The 23,897-nt window shown below is 37.4% G+C and overlaps 1 protein-coding gene across 1 annotated transcript; it reads left to right on the top strand.

The window, feature by feature from the left end:
- Positions 1-1,541: 1,541 nt before the first annotated feature.
- LOC140850316 (uncharacterized) lies at positions 1,542-22,643 on the top strand. The gene is made up of 3 exons (XM_073240057.1): positions 1,542-1,838; positions 20,364-20,857; positions 20,960-22,643. Exons 1-3 carry the CDS (start codon positions 1,542-1,544, stop codon positions 21,129-21,131), a joined length of 963 nt encoding a protein of 320 aa, XP_073096158.1. The 3' UTR covers positions 21,132-22,643.
- Positions 22,644-23,897: the final 1,254 nt, after the last annotated feature.

The raw sequence follows: 23,897 nt of genomic DNA, 5'->3' as shown, positions 1-23,897 counted from the left end.
ATCTTTAAAAACACTCATTGAACAATTTATTGAGTCAAATATGTGTCAACGTCTACATTAAACTCAATACAAAGACAAATGCAATCCTACTTTCCAGATCAGTAAGTCTAATAGGAGAAAGAGACACAAGCAACTCATTAAAATACCGTCTGTTACATGATACAAAAAAGGTACGTACAAAGTGCTGTGGGGCACATTATACCATTTGTCACTCTTGATTTGTTAATAATAGCAATTTTTATTGCTCTAATTCACTATCTTTGTAACACATTTTATTAAAATATTTCAAAAACCTTAACTGAACGCTCAACATTTTAACTTGTTAATAGCAAAATCTTCCTTCTCCAATCCCTCCAAAATATGTCCAGAGCAAACATCATTATACTCGAACTGCTGGTGTAGAATGACCCAACACAACTAAACGACTTACAGAACTCAGAAGTAACTCCAAGGGCCACACTCTACTTCCCCCAATATAAAAGTAATTTTTCTACAAAAATCTTATTTAATCCAAAGTCATATAGGCTACCCCTCAAATGAGCTTATCAAGAACCAGTTTGAGGGACTCCCTTGTACCCTCCTGGTGTGAGCCTGGAGCTCTGTCCTTTGACTTTATCTCTGAATAAAAGCCTGTACCTTGCTCCCCTAAAAAAAAAGAACCAGTTTGAACAGGTTCCATAAAATAGTCTGAACAATCTTAGTTCAACCAAACAGCAAAACAATTTCCAAAACCATAGGTAGGTGCTGGATATTGCTTTCATTTGAGTTAATTAAAAGTATTTGATCCACTGTGCTGCATCTCAGTGTAAGATCTTTAAAAGAAAAAATTGATTAATCCATTCAAGTTTCAGATAACACCTAATCTAAATGTTAGAGCTTGTGACCAGATTTAATCAAGCTCTGGCCATTATTTATTGACCTATCCAAAAAAAGGTTCTTGAGTTTTTTTTATTTTCCTTCTACAAAGGTACTTGAATAATGGATAAGCTTTCAAACCAGCATCAATTCCCATTATAAAAAGTATTGAAATTTTTGCGAACACCAGGTAAGAATAGACTAAGTCAAATAATTTATGCTATTCAAAATGCTAAATATTAAGAGAATTAGCAATGTAGATTCTTGTGAGGGGAGATAGATAGATTTTTCCTCATTTTCTTAATGCCAGGATCTAGAGGATGATAATCACAAATGAAGCAAATTCTACAGGCTTTTAATACATGCACACTTCTACACAAGCCACTCCTCACTGGGTCACCAACAATACCATGGCTAGTCTTATGAATAACTTAAGGAGGTGCCACCTATGTAATGTGAATTTAAGGATATGTAAATGGCTCTTCCCATCCTGTCTGTGGATTTCTGAAGCAAGCATTTCATCTTTTAACTCAATGATTCTCAACCAGGGCTAATCATTAGAATTATCTGGGGCACTTCTTAACAACATCAATGCCCTAGATTCAGCCCCTAGGTCATATTAGCCTGGGCATCTGGTTTTTTGTTTTTGGCTTTGGAAGAATGACAGATGATTGTGATGGGTAGCCATGACTGAGAACCACTGCTTAAAGAACCACGAGTTCAGTGTGAGCTCGGTAAGCTCTAATCTGTGGACCCTGCCATTCAGTGAAGGTCTGCTGGGGACAGCACAGAGGCCAGGAACACCGGGAGGACTTCTGCAGGCCCTCAGCTCCTCCAACTGGGGCAGTGATGCAACCGGGCATGGAGTTGGGAGACTCAGAGCTGGTTCCAGGTCTTTCCGTAACTCCCAAGGGGCAGCTGTACAAAACTGGTGGCTTAGGGAAGATGCCTTCTCCAGTCGCCCTGGCTCAAGCATAGCCCATGTACACAGGGAATGAGACTGTGCATGTGTTCAGTGACTGAGCCTCAACTTTGAGCTCATGAAATGAGCATCATTCACCTCTTGAGATGGGACAAGAGGTTAGGATAATGTAGGTCTAGAAGAATCTGTATTGTACTGCATATATTTATATGAATTGTTATATATGTTACAATAGAATGTATACATGCATACCTTTTAGAAATATACATATTACATATAGAATAGTAATGTATTTTTACCATGAAGAAAAAATACAATAAAATATGTTATTTGTAGATTTAAGAAAAAAGAACCACCAGTTCAAGCAAATTCATGTAGATACAGGACAAAGCAAGAGTGTGCAAGGTTAACTGAGAAAGGAGAGAAGAATGTGTAAAACAGAGACACAGTCTAGGGGGGCTACAGCAGTCAAAAACAAGGATCACAATTTTGCCTTTGACCAAAAATGCAAAATGAGGACTTTTTCAGAGGGACACTGTTGGGGTGGGAGGAGAGGGAGCAATGCTGCTGGAAAAAAATGCGTCAAGTTCTAGTTTCATACCATTCTACCACTACAGACATAGAAATGAGTTTTGTAGAATTTGTCTTCACAAACAGACTCAGTGAGTCTTTCCATAATAAGGTATGAACTAAACTATTAAAAATAATCACTAAGATGGAAGTATTCACTCCCCATATAGCCTTCTTACTTGGCGGTTTAAATCACAATAAAAAGTCAAACACACAAACATTTTTAAAGTATGGAAGAAAACATTTCTCATTTTGCATCTACATACATTTAATTGAAACTCAAAATAAGCCACAAGTAAAAAAGTAATACTATCATTACTACTTTTCTTTTTAATATGTTCTATTTCTTTCCTTTTTTTGTAGTTATTGCTAAAAAAGAAATTGCTTTTTCAAGAAAAAGACAATAAGAATGTATACCAAGAAAAAAAGAAAAGACAAGTAAATCTTTATTTTGAAATTAATAACATAAAGCATATAAAATAGAGGATGTCCAACTTTAGAACAAAAACTGTTTTAAAAAAACCCAAACTTGATCTATAAGATTAAATACCCAATGATTAGGCCTATCATGTGCTCTATGTAAGCATTTTAGTACAACTTGTGTTTCAATAAAACATTTAAAAAGTATTAAAATTTTTCATTTTAGCCCTCTCATTCACAGTTCTGACCATTATTATAGGCCAAATGAGGGACTAGATGATTCTGCATGAATTTAACAAGCTTCTGATTAATTCTACTGTCTGTTTTTAAAAATGTGAAATTTTATCGGCAAAATCCTTTCTTTCCAATTCAAAACGATAATTTTATTTTACCAGGTATATTTTATTTCTTGTATAAAAAGAAATTTATACAACAAAAATATCACTAAAACACTGATAATTTAGAACAAAAGCTAAAACTCAGCTCATGGTTTATGAAACAACTTATATAGCTTAAACTGTTAATTCCACTCATTAGAAATGATGCTACATTTTAGAAACTTTATATAAAGAACCGTGAAAGACCAAAAATGAGGAAAATTTTAACAGACTCAAAAACAGCATATTATTATCCTGTTATTCTGTTTGGAAGAAATAATGAATATTGTATACCTAAAATAAAATCCTTTCCTTTTTGAAAAATGCAAACTATCCTTTTGTTTTACTCATATTTACACCCTTAAATAAAGTTCTAAAGGGTCCACTGCATATATACTTTCTTTCTTGAGTTTTTAGTTTGTGTTTGTTCCATTTTTTTTCTTCATACTGCTTTCTGTAGCGGCAGTCCTGAGAGATCAGTTACCATCTTATTTATCTTAATACCATTGCAAATAATAGTCAGTACTCTGAAACGAGATCGCCCTGAGTTCAAATCTTGACTCAACTACTGTTTATGTGTCCTCAGGCAAGTTACTTAACCTCTCTTATCCTTCTGAAAAATGGAAATAATAATAATAGTACCTATCTCACAGGATTATTATGAGAATTAAATTAGTTAAGATCCATAAAAATAAATTGCCTTAGGACAATGTCATAAAGTAAGAATTCAATAAATATTTGTTATCACTATTATCATTATAATGCTTTAAGTATTTTGGGAAAAAAAACGGCTTTCTTCCAGAGTTGCCATGGTGTCTGAGATACTATTTTTGTTTGTTTTTTTATGTCTGAATATTAGTTGATTCTTAAATACTTGATTTGAATTTCTAATCCATTTTATAAACTAAACCCAAGTGCACTGATTTGAGCTTAGATTTGAGGCATGATAATAGTAATTTGAATAGATGCAGATCTTAGAAATTATACAAAGCGTTAATGGGAATTTAGAAAGTCATCTCCATTTCCTTTCTCTTTTTCCAATCTCCACACCTAGCATTTCATGACTGTATCAGGCAACTTCATTCTTCAAAGACTAAATGACACTATGTTGGACTTTTATGCTTCAATAAAAATAGATTCTACATCCTCCCAATAAAAAATTTGAGGTACTAATGTACTGAAGAGAGCAGTTTTCAGGCAAAGAAAATCTGTTGTTAAACTCATGCTCTAACATTTATTAGTTTTATACCCATAGGAATGATGGGCTTTGAGCTTCAACATCTATTTGCAAAATAAAGTTGGTGCCCATCTTGCAGAGCTCTTGTAGAGAGTAGGATATAAGTTCTATAAAGCATCAGGAATAATGGAGCTTAACATCACAGCTAGATAAAAATGTACTCAGACAAATGAACAGGTGGGACTATATCAAACTAAAAAGCTTCTGTACAGCAAAGGACACCATCAGTAGAACAAAAGACATCCTACAGTATGGGAGAATATATTCATAAACGACATATCCGGTAAGGTGTTGACATCCAAATTATATAAAGAGTTCATGTACCTCAACAAACAAAAAGCAAATAAACCAACTAAAATATGGGCAGAGGAGCTGAACAGACACTTCTCCACAGAAGAAATCCAGATGGCCAACAGGCACATGAAAAGATGCTCCACATCCCTAATCATCAAAGAAATGCAAATTAAAACCACAGTGAGATATCGCCTCACACCAGTTAGGATGGCCAACATCCAAAAGACAAACAACAAACGTTGGTGAGGATGTGGAGAAAGGTGAGCCCTCCTACATGAAATATAAAAGGCAGAAGGCTAAAGTGTCGTAAATGCTGCTAAAGTATCTGATAAAAGCTATTCCACAACCATTGTGGAAAGTAGTACGGAGGTTCCTCAAAAATCTCAAAATAGAAATACCATTTGACCCAGGAATTCCACTCCTAGGAATTTACCTTAAGAATGCAGCAGCCCAGTTTGAAAAAGACATATGCATCCCTTTGTTTATTGCAGCACTATTTACAATAGCCAAAAAATGGAAACAGCCTAAATGTCCATCAGTAGATGAATGGATGGAGAAGATGTGGTACATATACACAATGGAATACTATTCAGCCATAAGAAGAAAACAAATCCTACCATTTGCAACAACATGGATGGAGCTAGAGGGTATTATGCTCAGTAAAATAAGCCAGGCAGAGAAAGACAAGTATCAAATGATTTCACTCAGCTGTGGAGTATAAGAACAAAGAAAAAACTGAAGGAACAAAACAGCAGCAGAATCACAGAACCCAAGAATGGACTAACAGTTGCCAAAGGAAATGGGAGGATGGGTGGGAAGGGAGGGATGGGGGGAGATAGGGGCATCGTGATTGGTGCGTATGATGTAGGGGGCTGGACACAGGGAGCGCAGTGTAGCGCAGAGAGGAGAAGTGGTGCTTCTGTGGCATCTTGCTACGCTGATGCATGGTAACTGTGATGGGGTGTGTGGTGGGGACTTGATGATGGGGGGAGTCTAGTAGCCATGGTGTTGTTCATATAATTGTACATTAATGATAGCAAAATAAAATAAAAATGTACACAGACAATATTTCTCAGAATTAAGTTATATAATATTAATAGTGATATACACATTCTACAAGAAAACAAATGATAAGGACAACTAATTTGATTTTAAAGTGCTAAAAGTATTGATGAAATAGTTCATTTTCAAAAATATTTTTAAGATATACCTATATTTGATTTCTAAATCTAGTAGATAAAAATGTGATTTAGTTTTATTTTGACCTCAAATTCAAGACTTAGTGACGAGGATATATTTGTTAAAGCCAACATTTGCAATTTACTTATCAAAACTGTTCATTATAGATGGGCAGATGGCAATTAGTATGTAGAAGTAGTCCCTGAAATTTTATAAAAGTTCTTAGATTATTACCAGCTAAGAAAGAGTGCATTAAAACAAAACGAAATAAGGAATTATCTATTTACTTGTTTTGCATTAATTTCCTGAGATTTATTCTAGTGAGAACAATAAGCAGAGAGAATGAAATAAAAAAGGCAGAAGGCCAAAGTGTCAAAAATGCTGTTAAAGTATTTGATAAAAGCTATCCACTAGAGGTTCATTGCAACACATTGGAAATAATGATCTTCCCATATTTAGACACAAGCAAAAGCAAGCCAAACACACAGAACCATATTTATTTTATCACTGCTACCTATGTGGCCTATAGTGTTAGTAGGAAACCTTATTCAATATACATGATATAATGTTTGGAAGCTGCTCTGATTGTTCTACCCTAATTAGCAGGAAGTCTGGTAAAAGTCAGCAAATAACGCAATCCCTCACTTTCTTACTAAAGAGCTAAGTCTTAAATCTCCATAATATTTTTAAAACAAACAAACTAGGACATGAATATTTTTCCCTGGATTCATCTTTTTCAAAAATTTCCAAAATCTTTCCAGTCAATACATAAGATAGAGTACATATTGTCAAGGATAAGTTATTAAAGTGAATATGAAATGTGCTTCTCAAAATATCATTTACACATTTACCAGATGGTAAAATAAACATGTAAATTGTTATCAAGTACACACTAAGTTTGTATTAAAATTTTACACACTGTAGGAAGGGTGTAAAAATTATCACATATTGTATTACTTGTTCACTTAATAGTTTATTAGCATTTTATAAATAGTTTCCTTAAGAAGAATGTTTTTTAAATGGTCAGAGAATTCATATGGTGCTGATTAGAACTAAAGAATTAATGAATGTCATTAGAAAAGGCAGAATAACCAGTTTTATCCGTTCATTAGAGGTGAAGAATATTTTTTAGACCTAATTATATTGAATTAATTGTAATAACTTAGTATGGTGACAGATGGTAACTACATTTAATGTGGTGAGCATTTCATAATGTATGTAAATGTCAAATCACTATGCTGTATACCTGAGACTATTATAATATTATGTCAACAAGGCCTCATTTGAAAAAAATCCACAAGTTAATACAGTTAACATCTTTACAAGATACGGCATTAAATAAAAAGATCATCTGATGGACATGTACACTTTAATACTGACGCTTATCCAGAACATTCCAGGTTTTATAGGGTCCTCTGTTCATCACTGTTAACTATGACTATAATTTAAAGTATTTGCTTTAAAATGTTGACAAAATATAAGAAGTAATTTAAATCTTCGTAAACTATATTTTCAATTCAATCTGGGTTCATACTTCATGGACAAAGTTTTTGAACGTCAATAGGAGCATTTTATGGCACCTCAAATCTTCTTTTGGATTTAATCATAAGTTTTAATGCATGGTGCTGGTATTAGTGGCTTTTGTCATCTGCCACACATCATTGCTCTCTTGCTATGTGGCCAGTCTATCTGCAGCATGTTCATTTAAAAATGTGGTAGTATTATAATGCAATATTTAAGGCAGAATTTCTGGAGCAAATCTACCTTTAGAATGAATCAATGAGCCAATAATCAAAGCTTACTTAACATTGCTCAAAAACTCATGATTATTATAAAGGAGAGTGTTATCATAAAAGTTAATGAGTTCTTAGAACAAATAGTTCTAAAATTCATATGGAACCACAAAAGACCCCAAAGAGCTAAAGCAATCCTGAGAAGGAAAAAAAAAGCTGGGGGGATTATGCTCCCAACTTCAAGCTCTACTACAAAGCCACGGTAATCAAGCACTTTGGTACTAGCACAAGAACAGATCCATAGATCAATAGAACAGAATAGAGAGCCCAGATATAAACCCAAGTATACATGATCAATTAATACATGATAAAGGAGCCATGGACATACAATGGGGAAATACCAGCCTCTTCAACATCTGGTGTTGGCAAAACTGGACAGCTACATATAAGAGAATGAAACTGGATTATTGTCTAACTCCATACACAAAAGTAAACTCAAAATGGATCAAAGACTGAATGTAATTCATGAAACCATAAAACTCTTAGAAGAAAACAGGCAAAAATCTCTTAAGTATAAACATAAGCAACTTTTTCCTGGACTCATCTCCTCAGGCAAGGGAAACAAAATAAAAAATGAACAAATGGGACTACACCAAACTAAAAAGCTTCTGTACAGCAAAGGACACCATCTGTAGAGCAAAAAGGCATCCTATGGTATGGGAGAATATATTTGTAAATGACATATCTGATAAGGGGTTAACATCCAAAATATATAAAGAACTCACATGCCTCAACACCCACAAAACAAATAACCTGATTAAAAAATGGGCAGAGGATCTGAACAGACACTTCTCTGAAGAAGAAATTCAGATGGCCAACAGGCATATGAAAAGATGCTCCACATCACTAATTATCAGGGAAATGAAAATTAAAACCACAATGAAATATCACCTCACACCAGTTAGGATGGCCAACATCAAAAAGACAAGGAAGAACAAAAGCTGGTGAGGATGCAGAGAAAGGGGAACCCTCCTACACTGCTGGTGGGAATGTAAATTAGTTCAACCATTGTGGAAAGCAATATGGAGGTTCCTCCAAAAACTAAAAATAGAAATACCATTTGGCCCAGGAATACCACTCCTAGGAATTTACCCAAAGAAAACAAGATCTCAGATTCAAAAAGACATATGCACCCCTATGTTTATCACAGCACTATTTACAATGGCCAAGAAATGGAAGCATCCTGTCTATCAGTAGATGAATGGATAAAGAAGATGTGGTACATATACACAATGGAATATTATTCAGCCATAAGAAGAAAACAAATCGCACTATTTGCAACAACATGGATGGAGCTCGAGGGTATTATATTCAGTGAAATATGTCAGGTGGAGAAAGGCAAGTGCCAAACGATTTCCCTCATTTGTGGGGTATAACAATGAAGCAAACCTGAAGGAACATAACAGCAGCACACACAGACTCCAAGAAGGGACTAGTGGTTACCAAAGGGGAATCGTGGGGGAGGATGGGTAAGGAAGGAGGGAGAAGGATATTGAGGGGTATTATGATTGGCACACATGGTGTGGGGTGGTGGGGGGATCACAGGGAAGATGGTGTAGCACAGAGAAGACAAGTAGTGACTCTATAGCATCTTACTACGCTGATGGACAGTGACTGCAATGGGGTGTGGGGGGGACTTGATAATATGGGTGAACGTAACAACTGCAATGTTTTTCATGTGCGACCTTAATTTTCTTTTTAATGTAATGAGTTCTTCAAAACAGCAGCAGACTGACAGAACCCAAGAATGGACTAACATACCAAAGGGAAAGGGACTGGGAAGGATGGGTGGGAAGGGAGGGATAAGTGGAAAAATGGGGCATTACGATTAGCACGCATAATGTACCAAGGGGGACACAGAGAAGTCAGTATATACAGAGAAGCCAAGTAATGATTCTATAGCATCTTACTATGCTGATGGACAGTGACTGTAATGGGGTATGTGAGGGGGACATGATAATAGGGGGAGTCTAGTAACCATAATGTTGTTCAAGTAATTGTACATTAACGATACCAAAATTTTTTTAAAAAGTGCAATGAGTTATTTTTTAACTTTTCCACCAGAATAATTCTTTTCTGGTTTCAGAGATTCTAGAAGTCAGGGCAGACCCTGAGTAGCCCAAGTATAAAATTTCCTTAAAGATTCATGGTTTAAAAGAAATCCATAGAGAAACGATCAGTAAGTCACACAGAAAAGTTCTTTGAGAGTCACAAAAGCACCTTAATTTATTATTAGGCCAATGCAGCTCATGGAAATCAACAAACAATATGAAAAGAAAATGAAGTTCAAAGCCCTCCCTGCTTCAACTCCAAAACCTGGAACCTAAAACCTTCAACCTTTACAATTTCATACATTAAATTGTGGACTTATCTCCAAGAATAGAGTATGGAATAATCCACTGAGCAATGTGGGAGTTTTGCCTGGTGTCTCCTAAAAAGCAGGGCATCAAAGTCACCTAGCAGAACGCTGCTTGTGCACTGTGTTCCCAACAACCTGGATATTGTTGCAGGCACCCCAGAAGGAAGTGAGGGAGAGAGGCCTGGTCACCAGAAATCCAGGGGCCTCACCATTCGTCAACAGAGCACCTCCACATTTACATGTTTGCTATTCAGCCTATCAATGCATTTTGAAAAAGAGTTCTCTTGCTAAAGTTTTTTTAAGTATAAAGACCACTGTCCTCCCTGGGAACCTTAGAGAGACGGCAAAGTCATGATCTGGTATTCTTTCTAAGTGTTATCTTAAATATGAATTAGCCTCTGTTCCCTTCAGTTCATCTACCAGTCCAGAGAGTAGTATAGATTTAAGTGGTGACTATAAAAAATTTGATACTCACAAGGTAAAAAAAGTGACTTTTTTTTATTAAATGCAAAATGTATAAGAAACAAGTTAAAGTTATTTAAGGCAATGTAATAGTTTGCTTACAACCTGAAAAGGAAAAAGAAAGAAAAGAAGGTGCTAACTAAATGCTACTCTATGATGCTTTTTGTGTATGTGATAATTTTTTCAGAATATTTGAATAAATAAACAACTTGCCATTCCTTTTTCTTTTATATTAATGGCTTGGTTGAGCAATTAAGAGAGATCTTATATCTTGTAATACATTGCTGGCTAACACAGTAATACAATTTGAAAGCACTTTCCAATATGTAAAATGTTATCATACACATTAATAATGAAATAAAATAAATGTTCATTATTTTTATTAATATAAGAGAAATCACATATATTCAACATTGTACCTTCAAATTTTTCAACTCAATTTAAAATGAAAATAACATGTATTCTTCCCAAATCTTTAAGTAAAACCAGAAACCTAGAAATGAACGTAACATTATTCCTGTAAGTGTTCTCTTTATACTGTCACACCATCCTGTACCCTAGGATTATACACTTTCCAAGCGTGTGTATGTTCTCTAAGTTGGTGGATACCTTCTCATTTTAGCTACCAATTTCTAATTTCATCAGTATTTTTAATTAGATCAAGACTGCCTAATTGAACTGGTGAGAGGGTAAGGAATCACACTCTCATATACTTCTGGAGCACCTGTAAATTGACACAGCTTTCAGCCCAGAAACTCCACTTTTTGGAACTTACCCAATAGATACCTAACACAAGTATACCGAGATAAATGTACAATGTAGCAATTTTTACAATAGTAAAAACCTAGAAGCAACTACTAGTACATCAGAAAAGACTAGTTAAGTTAGGTATAGCTTATCACACAATATTTAGAGCAAAGATGTTAGAAAGAATGAGATCAGTATGTGCATAGGCTTAGAGATATAGCCTAAATATATTGTTAAATGAGAAATAAAAGTTGCACAACATACATGGTTTCTTCTAGTGAAATACATAATAAACTCAATTAAATTGAATCATATTGAATTATTTCCATTTAATCAGAGGCCTAGTTTGTCTTACCCTGACACACAAATTGCTCTACTGTATGGCACCCAGCCTTCTAAACTCACCTCCCTATTATTTCCTCTACATACTCCATTTCCCAAGCATCAAAACTAGTACCCATTTCCAACTAGTCCTCTGCCTCTCTATGTCCTAGACCTCACTTAGGACTTTTTTTCCAGTCCAGAATGTCTTTCCAAGCCCTGCTCTTGTGGAAGTCTAGGCTCAACAGTCATCAATCACGCAGACAAAGCCTTTCAGGATTCCCTCGGCCAGCTGCAATCCATCCTCCCTGTGGTGCCCACGGATTTTCTCTGTGCATCACCCCTAGAACTCTTCACTCACCACTTTTCATCTTGTAATACAGTCCTTTCACACATTACAAGAAATACGTATTTCATTCAACCTACAATCTCCATAGTGCCTTATATAAGCCTCAGTTACAGTCAGTAATCAACAAAGCTTTGCTGAATTAAAATAACTGGACCAATATAGAAAGTTCTTGTTCTATCAGTTTCTTAGATAAACAACCCCCAATCTTTATGGGAAGAGGAGTTTCTTTTCATTGTTCAGAGACAGAAGGGCAACAAAGCGGTGACAGGAGAGAAGGGAAACTCAATTGAACCACAACCATCCTAAACCAAGACATGAAATCGGGCTGTGCTGCCCGTTATTACTCTCCTCTCAGCTGGCATAGGAAAGAAGAAAGTGACCCGACAATCAGTTTTGAGATCTCTCAGGGAGGCTTTCAAAATAATGGCACAAAAATCCTGGGCTTTGGCTCAGGTATTCCTACCTTAGGGAGTTCACCTTGGAAAGTCCATATTCACTAGATTTCTAAAAAATAAACCATTTTCATAGAAATTTTTACATGAATATTTTACAATGTTGCCTTCGTTTCCATAAAAGTAAACTAAAACCTCTCATTTAATTGTAGTTAAGACTACAAAAAGGGCAAGGATAAATAAAATCCATTAATCTAAAGACTTCATTGTAGAAATATTTGTATCCTCCTTCTTGCCAAATTACATTCACTGATAAACAGATTTCATTTTTACCATCAACTTCCCTTTTTTGTTATCAAGTAAAAATGAGTAAAAGTAATCAAAAGATTGGCAGATGGAAGCAAGTGAGAAGCAATGTACACAGATAATTCAGAAATAGGAAACGTCTGAATTGTTAAAAATTGACTATATATCATTTCTAGAAACTGTTAATTGAACAAAGAAAAGCATAATTTATACAAATATAACTTGGAGATCTGGAAAAAATTCTAACACAATCTTACTTTACTCTCTTAAAAGACTCAATACAGTATGATTAGGGTCTAGTTTCAAATATATATATATATATATATATATATATATATATATATATATATATATATAAAATTCATAACAAGGAGTAAACCAAAACTGTGAGTTTTTTCTCTATTCCCCTTAACATTTTTCAATCTGGGAACAGTTCTAAATTTAGGAGTGAGCTATAATAAGCCACGGTCGGATGACTGCCTAGTGTCTTGAACATCAATAAATACTTAATTCCAACATTGATGAAATGCTGCATTTTGGAAGGTGGGTAGTAGGCAATGTAAAAAAATAAGTAGAATCAATAAGTTTAACATTTCTTCTTGTTGATGCTCTTCTGTTTTTAAATCCCAGAACTTGAAGATTTCTAAAGATTAGGAAAATTGAATTGTTTGTACATAACAAAAACTCTGACTTTTCTAACATTTTAAGCTTAGCAGATCTCAAAACATATTTAACCAAGGTCTTTCCTTTTAACTTGTTGAGTTGTAACCATTTTGAGTCCTGGAACTGGTGAATTTTTGTATTCTACATTATATTCCTCAGCAAATGTATCTCATTTCATTCTATCTTCTAGTTATACTTTTACATATGAATATTATGCAAAACACAAACACAGATCAATTTATACTAACTGATTATTCCTAGGGATATTAGCAAATAATAACCCTCAACATATTAGTGAGATTCTGAATCTGAATGAAACAAAATTTCTACATTTCTATTTCAATATACTGAACACAGCAACTGCCCAAATACGTAAATTAATTTGTGACTCAGGGTGATGTTCACATCATGACTCAAATGGATGCAGCCACTTAAAAATGAATGATTTGGGAGGTTGCCATGGACCATGAAACTATCTGTGTAAGCTTCTTATTATATCTGTCCTATATTAAGGGGAAGAAATCTTTCCATTTGACACACTTTGGAGGTAATCTTTCTATAGCTCAAGTGAAATATGATATATGGCTGGCATTGCTATGCTAATTCCCCATCCTAGAATTCTGTATTTGTTCCATCGATTAGAACTATTCTGGATATTCTAGCATTTATTATTCTTTTGAGAATGACATAAGATGTCAAATATGCAGTACTTCCAAGCAACCTTCCAATTTCAGTCTATCCAGATAAAGGCTGCCTCATGGATGGATGGGTGTCTGTAGTTTCCAGAAACAGCACTAATAACAATGCAGAGTACGAAGGCTTCTTCTTTACAAAAAGTGAGGAAACAGTGTTCTTCATGTTGCTTTTCTCTCATAGTCAAGGGAATAAACTGTCTGTTCTAAAACATGACCACAATGTCATAGTGTTTTAAAAAAATGAACATTATTTGAAAATAGTTATTTTTAAATCTATGTACTTATTTTTATTTTTAAGAAAGTTGACATTACCAGAGTCCTTTAGGCATGACATTTTAATGAAGAGATAATTTATCACTATGGCTCATAAACTGCTAAACTAAAACAATAACTAAAAGAAAAAAAAAAACCTCTACCTTTTCTTTCATTACCAAAAAAAAAAAAATCAACAAACAAATCTAAAGGAGCAATTCCCGGATTTTGCTGTATATTATAATCATCTGGCAATCTTTAAATGGCACTAATTTCAGGCTCTCGTATTCTGATCTGGGATTGGGTGAAAATCCATGCAACTGATTTTCTTAAAGCTCCCTTGATGTTGCTCAGGTGACCCTAAAGGCTATGGGGATTGCTGCTATCTTCTTCCCTCCAACCAGCTGTGCCTTAGAGTCAAAAAAGGGAAAGAGGCAGTTCATGAAAGAACCACACTAGCAAGGTGGGCCTGCTTATCCCCACAACTAGAAGTGACCCCAATTTCAATGAATCAATATGCTTGGAGTATGTGTGTGACATGAGAGACAGAAAAATGTGAAATGCCTTAAAAAAAATAAGGTTGCCTCTTAAATAAAACCTAGCAGTCACTAAGAAAGAACTTTCTTTTAATCGCAGATCCTAGTGGAAAGAAAGATAACAAAGGATACTCTCTCAATCTTCTACTCAAACATCCTTTAGGCCATACATTCACTTTGGTTATTCAACAAGAAGTGATTGACTCTATTTTGCTAATATGTATATTCTGCCATTCTAGAAAAGAAATATTAAAGCAGAGACATAAGAGGAAGCTGAGAACATTCTAGGATAATCAAATCAACGGTATCACTGTGACAATATTTTTAGATTTTGAGTCACTGTCCATCAAAAATATCATGAAATAAATGTACCAGGTCATAACCCAAATTTTCTTTTCAATGAAGCTGAACATAAAAGAAAAAAATTTCAGAGTGTATTGAATGTGGTAAGCAGATTTTGAGAAACCTTTGTGTTTCTGTGAGTCTCAGTTAAAAACTTTGAAAGCCTGCCTCAAAACATTTGAAGTCAAACTGCAGAGAGTCAGTAGTCCCCAAAAAGCAAAGTTCTCTCAAACCGAGAGACACTTGAAAGATTTGATTATAACTTCATTTTACAAAAGATGTTGAAAATCATAAAAATATGTGTCTTATTGGTGTCCAGTGTTTTCTACTACACCTTAGAAGTCAGGTTCCTTTGAGCCCTATATTTTCAAAACAAATTTAATGCAAGTATCTTACATATGTAATTGCCATGGCACAACTACAAATTTTTGGTCATATTATGTGAACATTTCTTTCATATGGTAGCTTTTTGTCAACTTCTTACTGGAGTGAAAAATTATACTGTGTGCAAACTATGTAATAAATTTAAAGACTCTTGATTCTAGTGCTCCGAAGCAGAGAATTATTTTCATAGATAAGAAATTGTTAAAAGGGTATTTCTTCAGGCTCCAATAGGAGGTCCTCAAAAAGCACAGAATCATGACAGTACCCAGGGCAACAGAGTGTAAAGAGTGTTAAAAATTCCTTTTCTTGATTTTATCTTCTTGTTCTCCAGTTTCATCATGGCATTAGACACACACACACACACACACAGATATATGCATATTTATGTTTTACGAAAGATTATTGTACAGAAAAAAGAATTGAAAATGAATTAAAAGATATATGTAAACTTTAAACTCAGAAACACAGTTTCCGAAAGAAGTGGTGATGCAAGTTGAACTGTTTCTCATGATCTGTAAGGCCTGAATCTATTTGGCTCAGCACTTTATTATAGAGAAATAGTTGATAGTGATATCATTAATAAGGTACAGTACACACAATTGTACAGCCAAGGAAATCCCCTTCCTTCTTAATGGCATTGGCATGCCTGCTTCTTACTGCACTCTCCTTAAAGGGTTAAATTAATACTGAGAAAAATTTAAATCTTTAAAATTCATTTTAATCTGCACCATATTAAACTGAAGGGCAAGGAAAACACGAGTTGGTATCAAATGGTTCAAGGAAGGACAAACAGAAAAATCCAGAGTGTCAATTAAAATGTTCCAGGCTACAAGAAATAAGAAACCACCAACTGGATGAAGTCTGGTAAGCAATAGATGGAAGGTGTATATATGAAGAAAACTAGACTGGGTCTCCTTTCTCTGACCCCGTTCTTCCATTTCAGAAGTCTAACAAGTTTCCTTAGGGAAGGTGTATGAGGACAGACACATCCTGGGTAAAGCAATCCTACAAAAACCTATAAAGGCAAAAATAAACAAGAAGCAAGCAGACAGACCAATGAAAGAAAAGCTGGAAGGAAAAAGCAAAAGTGAAGGAGTTGCAGAATCCATGAGCCTGAATCACCCAAAGGGTCAATCATGATTTTAAATAGCTAAGAAAATAAAGATTAGTCTGTAACAAGGCCATTGCCTTTGGTTAAGGCCATTACACTGGTGAATGTAGTAAGAAAGATTTTAATGTCTGTGCAAATGAGGAAGCTGAATTGAAAGGATCAAAGAAAGCATTGAAAGATGGGTCCTAAGTACAAAAGAGCGCAGGGATAAATGGAGTGGCTCACATAGCTAAGAATGTTTGAGGTAAAGAAGAAAATAGAAATCCAATCAGAGACAAAAATATTAAGTTGTCCCTTTGCAAATACCTCCAAAAAGATAATAGAATAAAGTGAATACTGAGAGATGAAGTGATTATAGAAGGTTGTAGAAGAAGCAGAAAAAAAAAAGTGTGAGAGAGGTTAAACAAAAAGATATATTGTATCTGATGTTTGTCCTGAACATCACACAATTGCTTTTGGGGAAAGCATAAAAATTCTGACCTGAAAAAAACAAAACTGATGAATCAGACATAGATTTTATAAAGATTCAGGTTCAGGGTGGCAGCGTGAGAAAAAAGAGCACGTTAAAAAATGTTGTTGGCAAGAGAGTCAACAAGGGCAAAATGAGCGTCAGGGAGAGAGCAGGGCTGGAGAGGGAATGAACAAATTTGTTGAGGAGGAAGTCAGCATGTTTCTGTGACTTTCCCCACAGTAGCAAAGCAGAATGTGAGCATAAATTAAGAGAGTGACTCCCACAGGTGAATGAACTCTATGGATTATTTAGAATGCAATCAGTTTTTTTAAATATATAGCAAATTAAGACAGAGGTAGAAAAAAAGATTTTATTGGAACAAAATATATAGCATTCAATGATAAGTAAACTGCGGAAGGATAAAACCTCATTGTAGCTTCTATTTTCTCAAAGGAAGGTGCTGAGTAGTAAACATGGCTATTATTTGGTAAAATTATATCCAAAATTATAAATGTTTAAATAAAATACACATCGGGTTATAAAAGTACTAACCACCTTTGAAACATTTTTAATTAGAAATAATGGTTTGGCCCAAATTCTAAATTGAACAAGCCATTTAAAATAATATGACAATGGAAAGTTCTCATAAAATGTCACTGTTGACTGCAGATGGCCTCAACTGAATTATATAATGTATATTTTATTCACTGAAGTCCAAGGATGTTAACCTTAAAATATAGATATGTGATAGCTTAATACCATAAATACAAAGATTAAACTATTAAGAAAGTTATAATTCCACATAGTAGCCTACAATTTGACTATATTACAAAGAGGGGAGAAATCATTTTGCTAATTCACATTTTAGATACAATTAAAGAAAATAGCTCCTAACGCAGCAAGAGAAAAACACATCCTGCAACCTAAAAAAGAATAACCTTTTGTTGATAGAAGGCAGCAAATGCTTAAATGTTCACAAGTGTGCAAATCACTATTTAAAGAAGACATTCAACACACAAGCACGCACAATTCAAGCACATGTATCTGAAATAGTAGAACCTTCTATCAACTTTCAATGACAGCTTTACTTGTGTCCACAAATGGCAGCCCAGCAGGCAGTGACATGGGACCTAGAAATGATGCAGCCTGTATAGTATGCAGTGAAGAGCAATGCTCTACTTGTTTGCAATGGTTTTATTTTTCGACTAGTTTTTATCACACTTGGCATGAACAAGGGAACATGTGCTTTGCTAAATTTGAACTTTTAAGATGAAACTGAATTAACTGAGAACCGAAAAATTGCTTCTGAATTATCCTAAGATTGAAAAATGCCTTCCCTTTCATACTAGGAATGACAAAATAAAAGACAAATACATCTTTAAAGTTGAAATGTGAGCGAGGAAGATCCTGTAGTTTGAGAACAACATTGTCAATTTTTTTTTCTTTTTTTTTTAGGAGCCTCAAATAAGATTGAAATGAAGAGGCTTTTCCCCATACAGTACACTTTTGCTAACATGAAAATATGTACTAAACTGAAACCTAACTAAACTTAATATAAGCACTAAACCTAATATAAGCAAGATTTGTTTTGTTATATTTTCAACCAGAAAGTTCAAGTTCAATTAATTCGCCATCTCTTAAAACTTAGTATAATTATATATATATATATGCATATGTATGTATACATACATACACTAAGTGTAACCCATGACCCAAAGCTTAAAGTTAATCCTATATTCTTTTTTTTCCCCCTACTAGTATTAGAACAAAATAGTTGGCTAAAATGACCAAAGGCATTATCCCTGGAGACCCTCTCCCCTCCTAAATTCCCTCTTTCTCCTCATAAAAGGTGTACCAAGATACCCAAGTATAAACATTTGTATATAAATGAGTGCCCCGTCACACACTTTTAAAGAGTTGAAATCCAAAATAATTTTAATATAAAATCCAAGTTATAAATCACAAGATATGTTTATAAGGAATCTAGTGATAATAGGTCAAACAACCTGTGGCACAAGCTTCATTGCATTAATAATGTCACAGTTAGCATGTCTGTTAAATTAAATATTACCAGCAAGAGTCTTCCCAATGCCATGTTCCAAATACTAGATTACATATTTATTTCAGAGTTAGCATAGTAAGAGGGGGAGCTATCACTACAAGGTCTATTAAGCCATGTTTTTTTTTTTCATTGCTTTAATGGAACTATTCAAATCAAATTTTTCACGCCATGCCTTGAACACCACTGCAAACCATACTGTGGGTGTAAAATACATGCAAGGCAGATATAATCAGCTCAGATGAAACCAGTGACTTTACACCATCGTTTACTTTATTGTGAAAGCAGTGGGGTTTTCTTTCAAGTGAATATATTTTTAAATATGTTGCAACCTAACTTACCAGCTGAAGACAGGAACCAGGGAGGCACACAAATCCCAAAGCAATTGAATTAAACCAAGGATAATGCAATGTCTAAAATCTCCCCTACTTTGTCTCTGTCTTGCCTGAGAGACACTCATCTTGTTATTTTGGAAAAGAAAATCTGTCCAAAAGAAAATCTTGCACTCAGTGTGACTTCAATAAGTCATATAGACGCAACTTGCTTAAAACGTCTCAGCTACCTGTTAAAATACTGATTTTCCTGATACTAGGTTAAAATGTTCTTCCAAATATTACAATTAGTCAAGTAATTGCCAGAGTAAGTTAAATATTTTTAAAAACTGAATGCTCATCACTGGTCTTTAAAGTTGCTAACTTCCTCATAAGTTTGTCTAAACAATTACTATTATTGCTGTTTCCTTTGGGGGATCTGGATGAGTTTGTTTTCACACAAGATCATAAATTCTATGTTTTTTTCCTATCCCCAGGGCTCAAATGCCTGTATGATAAAATAACCAATATATACATATATATACGCACTTACACACAAAGGTGCTGCACCTGAAGACAGACCGAACATTTCTTAACTCACGAACAGGCAAACACGTTGCCCGAGTATCGTTATGCCGCGTTTTAAATGCTCTGTATTCAACTAGGCTTTTGTTCCTAGCCTGCACACTAAACACAAAGTAGAATATCCTCGAAAACTGGAGTGCTAAAAAGATAAATACTTAACATGACCAAAAAGGTGGGTCACAACGAGTTTTAGCAGTACGCCTTATAAGAAAATGCAACGTCAGAGGTAAGAGGGTTCGGAAAGTTCTCTATGGACTTTAAGTTACTACCTTTTAAGAGCTCGGGTGATGTCAGTCCTAAAGCGACAGAAACAACCTGAGTTTTGAAACAAACTGTTCCGTAAGTTTCCGCGAGGCCTAAAGACGCTGTCACGTCGCGCCCCAAATCCTAGTCGGCGGCCCGGAAGGCTGTGCGCGCCCGGCCCAGGCCGCGCGGCCCGGTTCCCGGACCCCGAGGGGCGGGGAGAGGCGCCCGGCGCCCCGGGCCCAGACTCCCAGTCCGGACGGGCGGCCCGCCCGCCTGCCCGGACGCCGTGCCTGGGCCCCCGCCCTGGCCTCCGGGCCTGGGCCCGCGGCCGGGGCGCAGCCACCCGCCCAGCGGCGGAGCAGGGAGCCCCGGCCCGGCCGCAGCGGCGGGCACCGGTGTCCCCGGCGGCCCCATCCCGGACGGCGCCAGGCCCGGGCCCGGCTGCGGCCTCGCCTGCGGGACCCCGGCCGACCTGCCGCCCGAGGCCGCGGCCCTGGCCCGGGACGCGCTCCCTCCCCGCCTGGCGTCTACACTGACCGGCGGCGGCGGCCCGGAAGGCTCCGAGCCGGGGGCGCTGCACCTCTGGGCCCGCCGGGCGCCTGCCTGCCGCCGCGCTCCGCCCCAAGCGAGTAGTGGCAAGTGAGTTAAAATGGCGCGGGGTGCGAGCGGCGGGCAGGCGAGAGGCAGATAAAGTGCCAGCCCCACACGCGCCTTCTTTTTTCCTCCTTTTTCTCTTTGCAGATACCCTGCTGAAAACACACTTTTGGAAACTGAGGAGATCCTTTTGGGGAGGATCCCTCCCTCCTCTCCATCCCTACCCCGACTCCTACCCTCACCGAGAGAAAAAGGCAACTCGACATCTACCCCGGGGCGCGAACTTTGGTTCCCACAGGCCTTCCCGAATCCGCACTGATTTCCCTGGAACAGCAACAGCCTCTAGACACACTGACAGTGTCGCTTCGCCAGCCACCCATGGCCTGCGGGCAGCGCGGAGCCCTGACCGTGCCTGGAAGGGACAGGAAAGCACACCGCCTCCGAGAGGAGCGCCTAGCTGCAGATTCACCCCCCGCTGACTCAGTCCGCATGGCAGATGGTGGCAGAGCTGCCAGGCAAACGACCTCCCCGAATTTTGAAAGTACTTCCTGAGAGCAGCTCAAGTGCGTCTTTCAGCACAAGGCTCTGCGTTCCTGTGAAATCTACCCTCGGCTGCTAAGAGCTTCGTTTCCGCACGTGACACCAACTCCCCCGCTCGCCGTGACCGTGGCCCGAGGGCGGCGGGCCGGGCTGGGCCGGCCCCGCGCTCCCACGCCCGGCCTCGCGCCCCAGTGCACCCCCTGCACGGCGCCTGCACCCCGGCCTCTGGGGCCTGCTTGCCCCGCGCCCTCCAGCCCGCACGCGCGCCTCCTCCTCGGCTGCCCAGAGCGGCGAGGTCGCGGGAGCGCAGACCCGGAGGGAGCACTTTCCCCGGGAAAACACTGTTCGACCTGACTCGCTAACACAGGCACCGTGTTTTGTACTTTTCTCCTCTTGTTGTTCAGTTAGTTCTTAGGTGTGGGAAGGGTGAAACACACACAAAGGGAATCAGTCCTCGCTTTTCTATGTGGCAGACAAAACTCCACGGAACGCCGTCTAGTGGCGAACTTGTCCAGGCAAAGCAAACCGGTTTTGTTTTCCCCTCCTTCATTCTAATTGGAACTTTGAAGCCTCTTTGCATCTGTCAAATGGCAGAGGGGACACAGGACAATCTCTAGGTGGTGGTAAATTTAGTCCCATAACCTGAGATGGACCCAGACCAAGCAAATACACTGCACCACTCGCCTCTTTCCTTGATCTCCTCTCTCCGGACACAAAGGTGCAAAACCCGCTTCTCCACGAGGTAAAAGCAGAGCTCTGAGGACTCCTTGACTGAAACGCAGCCACCCGCCAGCTGGAATACCCACATCGCTGCATTTGTTTTCAAGGGATGGGGAATCTGGCTTGAGGTGGACTGGCACAAGGATTCCACTGGTACAAGAGATGGAGCGATGCCCTCCAGTTACCTCCCAAAGGAAGTTTTAAGCTCTGGGGTTAAACACTGACCTTTCCCGAGTTTGTTCTCTACATCCTTTCCCTGCCCCAACCCACTCAATCCTCCCCGAAACAATCCACTCAAGAAATGTAGATCATTCTGTGGTAGCATTTACAGATACGCCGCTCATCTCCAAGGCCTCGCATTTAAAGACGGGAATTTTCGACGTCTGCCTAAAGCTGCGGTCAACAGCTCATTTTGATATGCATTTAAATTACACCCCACTCCTGCCCAAAGCCTCCTGCCTGTGAAACTTAAAAGTTTAACTCATTAAAGACCCTCCTTTTCTTGCTCGCATTATTTCCTACTTCAGAGAAAAGATATGATGAGGAAGTGCATACATTTTCCTGAGGAAAAAAAAAGTGCAACAAAGTGAAACTTGACTCATAGGGAAAGGAGTAGTTGTAAATAAGAAGGAAAAAGTAATTACTGGTAGTGTTATACAACAAATATAAGGGGGAAATGGGAGGCGGTTCCCATTGAACAGACTGCCCCATGTTACAGTGAGGACAGACTGTTCTTCCTTAACCCTTAAAAGTAATCAACTATAATAATTATTTTCAAACTGTAAACTGCTTTCAAACACCATAGCGTTTTGCCAGATTTATTTTACTTGTTATACACAGACGATACAAACGAGCAAAAAACAAAACGTTTCTCAATGGAGTGTGTACTTGTATAAATTATTCAGTTCACAGACAAAACGAAACAAATATAAAAATCACAACATTAGATTTACAGAAGAGCCAAAATATACACACGTTTAGACCCTGAATTCCTATTAGGAATAATTCCCCCCATGGACTGGAAACTAGATTGAATATTGTGTATGATGCATATTTCACATTAATTTTAAAATACAAAAAAAAAAGTATAGGTTTGCTACACAACATTAGAAACCCTACTAATCTATTTCCAGGGGGATTAATGTTTCTTATCAAATATAACAAGACTTAGAGGGGGGAAGAAAACAGTCTTACTTGCATTAATGCTAGTGTTTTCCCAAGGAAGTCAAATTTCAGCTGTTTCTAGGTGGCGGGGAAATCATTTTCAAAACTAAAATGCAGTAAAATATACAACTCACACAATTCATCTCCACTAGACTACACTATAGTTACCAACAATTCAGTCATCTATATCATTAGTAGAATATTCATTACAAAGATTTACAGCATATAAAGGTGGAGGGGGGACTGAAAAGATATTCAGAAACAGTTTGTCAGCATATTTGGCACCTGCACAGACCAGTAATGGATTTGGCACTTTGGGGAAAAACAAATAAGGCAAAATAATATTGCTGAAGTCGAGCTATTCTATTGGGGGTGGGGGGCATACAACTCCAGGTAACTTTGCTTTGCAGGCATCATGCCACTTAGTCGACTCACCTATGAACACCTATCCTTTACAGGTGTTTGGTGGAATTCTCCTTAGCTATTTGTGTGCATTAGGGCACAGAGTAATTATTTCATGCAACCAACAGACTGAGGAGAAGTGAGAAACCCATCATTATCTATCAAGTTATTTCACGTTTCAGAGCCTCTTAGAATATTGTTAATTATCTCACAAGAAAAATTTTAAAAGGGGAGGGGGTGGAGAAAAAGGCCAAGAAAG

This window comes from Manis javanica, chromosome 7 (genome assembly GCF_040802235.1).
Source record: "Manis javanica isolate MJ-LG chromosome 7, MJ_LKY, whole genome shotgun sequence".
NCBI classification, from domain to species: domain Eukaryota; kingdom Metazoa; phylum Chordata; class Mammalia; order Pholidota; family Manidae; genus Manis; species Manis javanica.
This window is presented reverse-complemented; position numbering and strand designations above follow the sequence as displayed.

Coding starts and splice junctions, on each gene's coding strand:
- LOC140850316 (XM_073240057.1), top strand. CDS start 1,542: ATGACTGAGAACCACTGCTTAAAGAACCACGAGTTCAGTGTGAGCTCG. Junction 1,839..20,363: donor CTGGCTCAAGCATAGCCCAT/GTACACAGGGAA, acceptor CCCAAATCCTAG/TCGGCGGCCCGGAAGGCTGT. Junction 20,858..20,959: donor CCCCAAGCGAGTAGTGGCAA/GTGAGTTAAAAT, acceptor TTCTCTTTGCAG/ATACCCTGCTGAAAACACAC.